The following is an 11,436-nucleotide window of genomic DNA, read 5'->3' on the forward strand; positions in this document are numbered from 1 at the left end:
TATGTAAACATTATTAAAGTGACCAGTGAGTGTTCAATGACAATGTACATAGGGCAGCAGTCTAAGATGCAGGGTTCAGTACCGGGTAACAGCCGGTTAGTAACAGTGCCTAAAGTTCAGGGCAGTGTACTGGGCTACTTGTAACATTTATGGTGGGTATCAAGATAACTGAAGTTACTTCGAAAGGATTTTAAAAGGTGAAGGCTCAAAGCATTGTGTAATAGTAAGTGAATTGAGTCAAATAATTACAAAGACGAAACATTTCCAAACATTTTATTTGTTTCTCTCGACAAACACTTAAACGGTATTTGGAGAATTTCCTCGACTCATGATGACCTGTAAAAGAACAGGAAAAATGTGATAATCATTGATATTGCTACCTTTAAACTATGGGTCGGCTACAGGCAGCCCACTGGCCCCCGAAAGTTTAGTGAAAACATTTCGAAACGATTAAAAAAAAAAATTGGCTAAATTGTCACGAATACACATCTCAATGTAATCAAGGTATGAAATGTTTTCAAATACAATGTCTTATTGGGCTTAATTGTAGTCAATTTGCACTGTACAAATTATGTTCCGTCCCCCCGACAGCTGAATGTAGTTGCCTACTCCTGCTTTAAACCCTTCTAAGACTCTTTACAAGGGACAATCTGCAGTTCAAACAACAAAGCTACACCCCACCATCGTTTCGGTAAACAGCTGATGGATGGGCATGAGAAATGCAAACACCCTCAAATTCATAGACATTTGGATGCAAGGACTAACCATCCATGATTTCAAAACATAATTTTTAACCATGTTTTGAGGCTATACAATGTTCACAATTACATTGTTTACGAACAATGGAGTAAAACAAGCTTATATTTTGGGTTCTGATGGGGTATGACAGTTGAACTAAGCTCATGGGGAATTTATAAGTTATATTCTTCTAGAATCAATGGGTATTAGGGCTGACACCATTTAGTCGACAGGCTGTTGGTCGAATAAGATTTATTTGGTGGAGAAGTAGCAAATAGATTTGTTTTTCATGGTACACAAGACACCAGATTACGCATATAGTATAAGGGCCATGCTACTTGGCTTGTGCTCAAATATAGGCCTATAAATGTGCCCATTTGGGGACGTCTGAAAGTATTTGATTGTCTTAACTCAGCAGCGGTCTTAACTCATGAGCTGTAGAGCTTCTCCCCAAAAAAGTTTTCAACTCAAACAGCAACAAAGTATTTTTTAGAATCCATTGATAATGACAATAGTTCCTCAATGTATTTGACAAGTATTTCCATCTCTCTCCCTTTCGATAACCACTTGGCATGAAAGGGAAAAGTAATGCTCTGATCCACTGGAAATGTCATAAAATACCTGATTACTTCTTATCCCCTGCACAAATAGCCTACAGCCATCTGTCCCGAGCTCACTGGCGCAGGAAACTGAGTACAGACAAGGCCCAAATCCCCATAATTCGCATGAGAAATAGATATCGGGGACGTAGCTCAGGTTGCCTTGTAAGGATCCGACGGCGACTGGGTAACCTGCCTCTACCATTAGTCCCATTAGCCAACGTACAATCATTGGATAACAAAATAGACGAACTACGATCAAGGATATCCTATCAACGGGACATTAAAAACGGTAATATCTTATGTTTCAGAGAAGAAAAATAAATAAAGAAATCTAGACAACCTTTACTCCACACAGAGATGCGTACAAAGCTCTCCCTTGCCCTCCATTTGGCAAATCTGACCATAACTATATCCTCCTGATTCCTGCTTACAAGCAAAAACTAAAGCAGGAAGCACCAGTGACTTGGTCAATAACGAAGTGGTCAGATGATGCAGATGCTAAGCTACAGGACTGTTTTGCTAGCAGACTGGAATATGTTCCGGGATTCTTCCGATGGCATTGAGTACACCACATCAGTCACTGGCTTCATCAATAAGCGCATCGATGACGTCGTCCCCACATTGACCATACGTACATACCCCAACCAGAAGCCATGTATTACAGGCAACATCTGCACTGAGCTAAAGGGTAGAGCTGCCGCTTTCAAGGAGCGGGACTCTAACCCGGACGCTCATAAGAAATCCCGTTAGGAACCATCAAACACGCAAAGCGTCAATACAGGACTAAGATTGAATCGTACTACACTTGCTCCGACGCTCATCGGATGTGGCAGGGCTTGCAAACTATTAGACTACAAATGGAATCACAGCTGCCCAGTGACAAGCCTACCAGACAAGCTAAATTACTTCTATGCTGGCTTCGAGGCAAGCAACACTGAAGCATGCATGAGAGCATCAGCTGTTCCTGACGACTGTCTGATCGCGCTCTCAGTAGCCGATGTGAGTAAGACCTTTAAACAGGTCAACATTCACAAGGCAGCAGGGCCAGACGGATTACCAGGACGTGTACTCACGTCTGTAGCCATGAAGTGCTTTGAAAGGCTGGTCATGATGGCTCACAACATCATTATCCTAGAAACCCTAGACCCACTCCAATTTCTATACCGCCCCAACAGATCCACAGATGATGCAATCTCTATGGCACGCAACACTGCCCTTTCCCACCTGGACAAGAGGAACACCTACGTGAGAATGCTCTTTATTGACTACAGCTCAGCGTTCACCACCATAGTGCCGTCAAAGTTCATCACTAAGCTAAGGACCCTGGGACTAAACACCTCCCTCTGCAACTGGATCCTGGACTTCCTGACGGGCCGCCCCCAGGTGGTAAGGGTAGGTAACAACACATCTGCCATGCTGATCCTCAACACGGGGGCCCCTCAGGGGTGCGTGCTCAGTACCCTCCTGTACTCCCTGTTCACCCATGACTGCATAGCCAGGCACGACTCCAACACCATCATTATGTTTGCCAACAAAACAGTGGTAGGCCTGATCACCGACAACGATGAGACAGCCTATAGGGAGGTGGTCAGAGACCTGGCCAAGTGGTGCCAGGATAACAACCTCTCCCTCAACGTGATCAAGACAAAAGGAGATGATTGTGGACTACAGGAGAAAGAGGACCGAGCACACCCACATTCTTATCGACGTGGCTGTAGTGGAGCAGGATGAGAGCTTCAAGTTCCTTGGTGTCCACGTCACCAACAAACTATCATGGTCCAAACACACCAAGACAGTCATGAAGAGGGCACGACAAAGCCTATTCCCCCTAAGGAGACTGAAAAGATTTGGCATGGGTCCTCAGATCCTCAAAAGGTTCTACAGCTGCAAAATCGAGAGCATCCAGTCGCTGCATCACTGCCTGGTATGGCAACTGCTCGGCCTCCGAATTCAAGGAACTACAGACGGCAGTGCGTACGGCCCAGTACATCACTGGGGACAAGCTTCCTGTCATCCAGGACCTCTATACCAGGCGGTGTCAGAGGAAGGCCCTAAAAATTGCAAAGGACTCCAGCAACCCTAGTCATAGACTGTTCTCTCTGCTACCGCACGGCAAGCGGTACCGGAGCGCCATGTCTAGGTCCAAAAGGCTTCTTAACAGCTTCTACCCCCAAGCCATAAGACTCCTGAATTAATCAAATGGCTACCCAGACTATTTGCATTGTCCCCCCCCCACCCCCTCTTTTACGCTGCTGCTACTCTATTATCTATGCATAGTCACTAACTCTACCTACAGTGGGGGGGGAAAAGTATTTAGTCAGCCACCAATTGTGCAAGTTCTCCCACTTAAAAATATGAGAGGCCTGTAATTTTCATCATAGGTACACGTCAACTATGACAGACAAATTGAGAGAAAAAAGAATCCAGAAAATCACATTGCAGGATTTTTAATGAATTTATTTGCAAATTATGGTGGAAAATAAGTATTTGGTCAACTACAAACAAGCAAGATTTCTGGCTCTCACAGACCTGTAACTTCTTCTTTAAGAGGCTCCTCTGTCCTCCACTCGTTACCTGTATTAATTGCACCTGTTTGAACTTGTTATCAGTATAAAAGACACCTGTCCACAACCTCAAACAGTCACACTCCAAACTCCACTATGGCCAAGACCAAAGAGCTATCAAAGGACACCAGAAACAAAATTGTAGACCTGCACCAGGCTGGGAAGACTGAATCTGCAATAGGTAAGCAGCTTGGTTTGAAGAAATCAACTGTGGGAGCAATTTTTAGGAAATGGAAGACATACAAGACCACTGATAATCTCCCTCGATCTGGGGCTCCACGCAAGATCTCACCCCGTGGGGTCAAAATGATCACAAGAACGGTGAGCAAAAATCCCAGAACCACACGAGGGGACCTAGTGAATGACCTGCAGAGAGCTGGGACCAAAGTAACAAAGCCTACCATCAGTAACACACTACGCCGCCAGGGACTCAAATCCTGCATTGCCAGACGTGTCCCCCTGCTTAAGCCAGTACATGTCCAGGCCCATCTGAAGTTTGCTAGAGTGCATTTGGATGATCCAGAAGAGGATTGGGAGAATGTCATATGGTCAGATGAAACCAAAATTGAACTTTTTGGTAAAAACTAAACTCGTCGTGTTTGGAGGACAAAGAATGCCGAGTTGCATCCAAAGAACACCATACCTACTGTGAAGCATGGGGGTGGAAACATCATGCTTTGGGGCTGTTTTTCTGCAAAGGGACCAGGACGACTGATCCGTGTAAAGGAAAGAATGAATGGGGCCATGTATCGTGAGATTGAGTGAAAACCTCCTTCCATCAGCAAGGGCATTGAAGATGAAACGTGGCTGGGTCTTTCAGCATGACAATGATCCCAAACACACCGCCCGGGCAACGAAGGAGTGGCTTCGTAAGAAGCATTTCAAGGTCCTGGAGTGGCCTAGCCAGTCTCCAGATCTCAACCCCATAGAAAATCTTTGGAGGGAGTTGAAAGTCCGTGTTGCCCAGCGACAGCCCCAAAACATCACTGCTCTAGAGGAGATCTGCATGGAGGAATGGGCCAAAATACCAGCAAGTGTGTGAAAACCTTGTGAAGACTTACAGAAAACGTTTGACCTGTGTCATTGCCAACAAAGGGTATATAACAAAGTATTGAGAAACTTTTGTTATTGACCAAATACTTATTTTCCACCATAATTTGCAAATAAATTCATAAAAAATCCTACAATGTGATTTTCTGGAAAATCTTTTTCTCATTTTGTCTGTCATAGTTGACGTGTACCTATGATGAAAATTACAGGCCTCTCATCTTTTTAAGTGGGAGAACATGCACAATTGGTGGCTGACTAAATACTTTTTCCCCCCACTGTACATGTACATATTACCTCGACTAACCTGTGCCCCCGCACATTGACTCTGTACCGGTACACCCTGTATATAGCCTCACTACCTGTTATTTTACTGCTTCTCTGTAATTATTTTTTACTTGTCTATTTTTCATCAAATTTTATTTGTCACAATGTTGCAAGTTTGCTAGCACCAGCTTCAGGCCAGACATAGTTGATACAATGTTTCAAGTTCGTTGCAGACAGCCTTGTGTAGCCAATGTGATTTCTAGGATTTTTTAAAAAGAATTATAAAAATCAGGATTTTTTTCTACCTGCAGGCTGCAATGGTTTTATTTGTTGGCTTTATGTAGGCTATTTTTTATTCATGTCAATAGAAGTTACTTTAAAATGTGTATAATTTAGATAGAATTTAGAGTAACTACATGACAATGACTGAGATCCAAAGACTTATAAATTAAATGAAAATGTTCTACAAAAATATGTGTCTAAAAATAATAACTGGCACGCAGATCGGTAGAAATGGTAAGATAAATTGGCACTCCAACTGGAAAAGGTTGCCGACCCCTGGTGTAGCCTTTAACCAACAACTTCAGGAGCGTAGCAGCGGGTCGAGGGGGGGGGGACCCTAATGGGTATACATGATAAAACATTTGATGTACCAATCGCAGATTTCGATTTTAACAAAATGTATATATTTAGTGTGTCAACGGGCAAAGTGTCTCAGGCCAAGCATCCCTGCCAGTAGTGGGATGCAGACAGGGATAGTAGGAAACAGGGTTTCTGTGTGCAGGGTGATAGTCAAAGCAGCGCTGTAACTTATCCTGCCTTTCTAACACTTAACTAAACCCGTCTTACATTGAAAATGTGAGACGCTGGCTTGGGGGTCCTTCATGGTTATGCTGTTGGGACGGGTGTGGCAGGTGCGACGGCAGCGGCCTCCGGCTTGGCTCCCTTCTGCTCAGAAATGGGCGTAGAGGGGACCTGCTCGTCCTTGGGCTCCACGATGCTCACGTGGTCGGGGAGAGGCTTCTTGGGGCCAATCTTACCGCTGGGATCCCAGGGCAGCATGATCTTCACCTTAATCCCCAGCACACCTTTGGATAGGCAGAACAGATTGCACCCCAAATATTAGTCACCATTTCATCACTTTAATTATTTTGGTACTGTTGCATAACACGTCCTCTTGGTCATGGTCTGGCCCATCACTAATGCTTGATTCACACCATAGGGCAGACCCCAACCATACAGAGCTAGCTTGGATAATTTATTCTCACTTTGTGCCTTCCTGTAATATCGCCTTTGTCCTTAAGTGTACACTCGTTCACTACCTCCCACAAATCTAAAAACATTGGATTGGTGGAGGCATGGGCTAGTTTCAACCATATTTCTTATACCAACCATTTCCTTTCAAATCAGTGAAAGGACGTGAACAAGTGCACACTTTTGGATGAATAAGAGATCATTGGGATATAGCCTCATTGTCCATTTCAGCACAGTTCTAGCAACCATGTTGGATGCGTAAAGAGGCCAGTGAAGACAGTGCCTTCAGAAAGTATTCACACCCCTTCATTTTTCCACATTTTGTTGTGTTACAGCCTGAATTCAAAATTGATTAAATTGAGATTGTGTCACTGGCCTACACACAATACCCCATAATGTAAAAGTGGAATTATGTTCAGAAACGTTTACAAATTAATTAAAACTGAAAAGCTGAAATGTGTTGAGTCAATAAGTATTCTACCCCTTTGTTATGGCAAGCCTTTAAAAAAATGCTTTAACATTTACATTTTAGTCATTTAGCAGACGCTCTTATCCAGAGCGACTTACAGTTAGTGAATACATATTTTTTTTATACTGGCCCCCGTGGGAAACGAACCCACAACCCTGGCGTTGCAAACGCCATGCTCTATCAACTGAGCTACATCCCTGCCGGCCATTCCCTCCCCTACCCTGGACAACGCTAGGCCAATTGTGCGCCGCCCATGAGTCTCCCGGTCTATTATTGCACAGTCCATTCAAAAGGTTGAATGGACTGTGCAATAATAGTGTTTAACATGATTTCAGTGACTCATCTCTGTACACCACACATACAATTATCCGTAATGTCCCCCAGTCGAGCAGTGAATTTAAAACAGAAATTCTACCACAAAGACCAGGGAGGTTTTCCAATGCCTTGGTAGATGGATTTTTTTTTTTTTAAGCACTTTGGATGGTGTATCAATACACCCAGTCACAAAGATGCAGGCATATGTCCTAACTCAGCTGCCTGAGACAAAGGAAACCGCTCAGGGATTTCACCATGAAGCCAATGGTGACTTTAAAACAGTTACAGAGTTGAATGGCTATGATAGAAAACTGAGGATGGATCAACAACATTGTAGTTATTTCACAATACTAACCTAATTGACAGTCAAAAGAAGGAAGCCTGTACAGAAAATATTCAAAAACATGCATCCTGTTTGCAACAAGACTAAATAAAGTAACACCGCAAAGTGTTATTTAAATATTTATTTTTGTTGGTTATAATTTTGTTTTTGTGTAATTGTTATTTTTACCCCTTTTTCCTCCCTCAATTTCGTGATATCAAATTGGTAGTTACAGTCTTGTCCCACTGCTGCAACTCCCCTACGGACTCGGGAGAGGCAAAGCTCGAGAGCCATGCGTCCTCCGAAACACGACCCTGCCAAGCCGCACTGCTTCTTGACACGCAGCTCGCTTAACCCGGAAGCCAGCCGCACCAATTTGTCAGAAGAAACACTGTCCAGTTGGCGACCGAAGTCAGCTTGCAGGCGGCCAAACCCTCCCCTAACCCAGACGACGCTGGGTGAATTGTGCGCCGCCTCATGGGTCTCCCGGTCACAGCCGGTTGTGACACTGCCTGGGACCGAACCCGGGTCTGTAGTGACGCCTCAAGCACTGCGATGCAGTGCCTTAGACCGCTGCGCCACTCAGGAGGCCAAAGTGTTATTTTTGGGGCAACTCCAATACAACACATTAATGAGTACCACGCTCCATATTTTCAAGCATAGTAGTGGCTGCATCATGTTATGGGTATGTTGGAAATCTTTATGGACTGGGCAGTTTTTCCAGGTTAATTCACGTTTCAGCAGGACAATACCCTAAAATTCACGTTTCAGCAGGACAATAACCTAAAACACAAGGCCATTTCTACACTGGAGTTGCTTACCAAGAAGACAGTGAATGTTCCTGAGTGGCCAAGTCACAGTTTGACCCAAATCTACTTTAAAATCTATGGCAATCTGAAAATGGTTGTCGAGCAATGATCAAAACCCAATTTGACAAAGCTTGAACAATTTTGAAAAGAATAATGGTTAAATGTTGCACAATCCATGGGTGCAACGCTCTTAGAGACTTAGCCAGAAAGACAGCTGTAATCGCTGCCAAAGGTGCTTCTACAAAGTATTGACTCAGGGGTGTGAATACTTATGCAAATGAGATAAATTTGCAAATGTGTCTAAAAACATGTTTTCACTTTTTCCCATTATCAGGTACTGTGTGTAGATAAGTTACTTTAAAAAATATTTAATACATTTTGTAATCAGGCTGTAACAAAATGTGGAATACATCAAGGGGTATGAATACTTTCTGAAGGCACTGTATAGTGTGAATCAAGCATGAAACCCCTGGGTGAACTCACCTTGACGGAGCAGCACGTGGCGGACAGCGGTGTCGACGTAGTAGTTAACGGGGTCTCCACTGTGGATCATGAGGCCATCAACGAACTTCATGGATTTGGCCCTCTGGCCCCTGAGCTTTCCAGAGACCACTACCTCGCAACCCTTGGACCCGCTCTCCATGATGAACCGTAGGACACCATAGCAGGCTCTGCAACACAAAAACGAGCAGCATTAGAAACAACATATAATCTTACAAGTGCTGTCTTCAACTTCCCCAGACAGTGCCATGAAAAATATCAAATGTTCCAATATTACAATGACATTCAAGAGATACTTATAGTCTTGATCTCCTAAACACTATTCATCCCACCAGTTAGAAGTGTAAAATATTGACTTTCACAACAACGGGATCTTCCAGTTGCAACTAAGGAATAACTGTATTCACAAGAGGTGTAACACTACACTACCTTTTCATTTGCGTATTCATGATAACTATTCGTTAAGTGTTATAAAGGTGAACTGGGGCTAAAGGCATAAAGTTTACAGTACGCTGTCAGTTCCAATTAATGGTTGTTCTAATACACAACTGAAAACTAAGCTTACCATTTTCACTGCACTTGACATACTCCACAAACATCTTAAAAGTTTGAAATGTCAGTGCATATAAATTTAACCTGCTAAATAGTTGCATTTCTAAATTCAGAGTACGTGTACTCGATATTAGCAATCAAACACAATCATGAATACGAACCTTGAATCAAGTACTATCCCTAGGCAGCATTTTTTTTTTTTTAAGTCAAAGATCCTAACCTGCGGACAGCCAGACCCCCGAGAAGCTTGTAGCGCAGAGACTCTGCCTGGGCGATGGCGCACAGACCACGTGTGGCAACCTTCTCAGCATACAGCTGATGGCAGCGGAAACAGACATGGCAAGTTACATAAAACACACTCAGACAGTATGGTGCAAACCTCAGTACAGAACACCGTTTTGGGGACAATGAGACAACAATGGTAGAATTACTGGTAGTATTTGACAAGGAACAAGCAAATATCAACTTTATAGTCACTCACCACCCCTCAAACAGGTTCCTGTGTGCAGGGGGGGGAAAGAACAGCACTGTGCAAGATGCACTGTAAGTTATCCTGCAGTCGGACCTTTCCTCCATCTGATATGATCTGAAATATAATTTACCTCAACACTGCCCTCTGGGAAGCCAAACCTCTTCTGGACCACTGCAGTCAGCTCACGTATACGACGCCCCTTCTCACCAAGCACGTTCTGTGTCCTGGAGAAAGAGAATGTTTCCTATTAGCGTACCCAGCTGTTGCAGAAAATGATTTGAAAATATAGGGAACGTTATTTCATTCACCACGAACAGCGATCCCTCGTAAAAAAAAAAAACATGTTTTGTCACTGGATACAGCTATGTGCCACAATCCAAAATGAAGGGAACAGATTTGCATCATGTAATTTCCTGATTTGCTGTGTTAAGCATTTCTATTCATTTTGAGTTGAGGCATATTGCACAACCAATAACGTGGATTAATCTTGACAGACAACTTTTGAGGTCAAAATATCCAACAAACTTTGATTTTGGAGTGGAACATGCTTTCAAGAATCTCATGATACAATAAATCAAGTGGTCAGTATTGAGTAGATGGCCATCACTAGTCCTCTGTGGTTTTGATGTCCGGGTTTTTGGTCTCACCTGGTAGCCAGGATAATGATTTCAGTTCTAGTTGGGGTGACACGAACCTCCACACCGGAGTAGCCATCCTCAGCCAACTCTCTTGTGAGAAACTCGTTCAGTTCGGCTTTGAAGATGCCATCGGCGACAAACTAAAAATATGAGACAAAGTGTAAAAATATGAGGACAGGCGGAGAGCGTGGTCATCAGCAGGGAACTTGGTGAGCCATCTTAACAGGGATGTCGTTTGACAGACGGCAACCTAGCTACTTGTTACAACAATGTTTAACTAAAGTAAAGACTGGCATGTTACATGTACACTTCAATCATTAGGGAAACAATTAACTCTCCTAGTCCAAATGAGAAAACCCCATATATCCCGTGTAACATTTACATTAACTAGTTTGCTAATAGTTTTCGAACGCACCTATTCTTCAGCCTCGCGGTGGCATTTTGATGTTTTATGTAAAACTGAAAATATTGTATAAGAAACATGCATGGCCAGGATAATACCCTTCAAGTTGGTGATTGCGTGACATCGAGGCTGCGGGATATAAAAGGTAACGGTGGGTTAGCAAAGTAGTTCAGTCTTTCGCTAGTTCGCTACACTAGTTAAGAGGAATATATTTCGGCACTTGTTCAGTACAGTATGGGATCATGTGCGCGTGCTGGCTAGCATGCTAACGAACTAGTTCACCGGCTGTGGCTTCCAAAAAAGCTACAGCATATCTTAATTCTACTCAAATGACATGGGCCGCAGAAATTAACTTAACTATAAGGATGGTTTCTGTTTAAGTGAATTAAAAACTCTAAAGATAAATCGGCACAAACCTTCCTCTTCTTAGAAATTTGCACGGCCATCTTTGGATGTGTCGTAGACCGGAAAGACCGATCTTTG

General features: G+C 43.3%; 1 protein-coding gene across 1 annotated transcript; it reads right to left on the reverse strand.

The window, feature by feature from the left end:
• Positions 1 to 256: 256 nt before the first annotated feature.
• LOC311142363 (small ribosomal subunit protein uS3) lies at positions 257 to 11,436 on the reverse strand. Its single transcript, XM_084178005.1, has 7 exons — positions 11,370 to 11,436; positions 10,560 to 10,690; positions 10,043 to 10,136; positions 9,661 to 9,755; positions 8,871 to 9,058; positions 6,068 to 6,306; positions 257 to 336 (listed from the first exon to the last, which is right to left on the reverse strand). Exons 1-6 carry the CDS (start codon positions 11,397 to 11,399, stop codon positions 6,107 to 6,109), a joined length of 738 nt encoding a protein of 245 aa, XP_084034131.1. The 5' UTR covers positions 11,400 to 11,436; the 3' UTR covers positions 257 to 336; positions 6,068 to 6,106.

This window comes from Coregonus lavaretus (genome assembly GCF_964263955.1).
Source record: "Coregonus lavaretus genome assembly, chromosome: 15".
In the NCBI taxonomy this organism is placed as follows: domain Eukaryota; kingdom Metazoa; phylum Chordata; class Actinopteri; order Salmoniformes; family Salmonidae; genus Coregonus; species Coregonus lavaretus.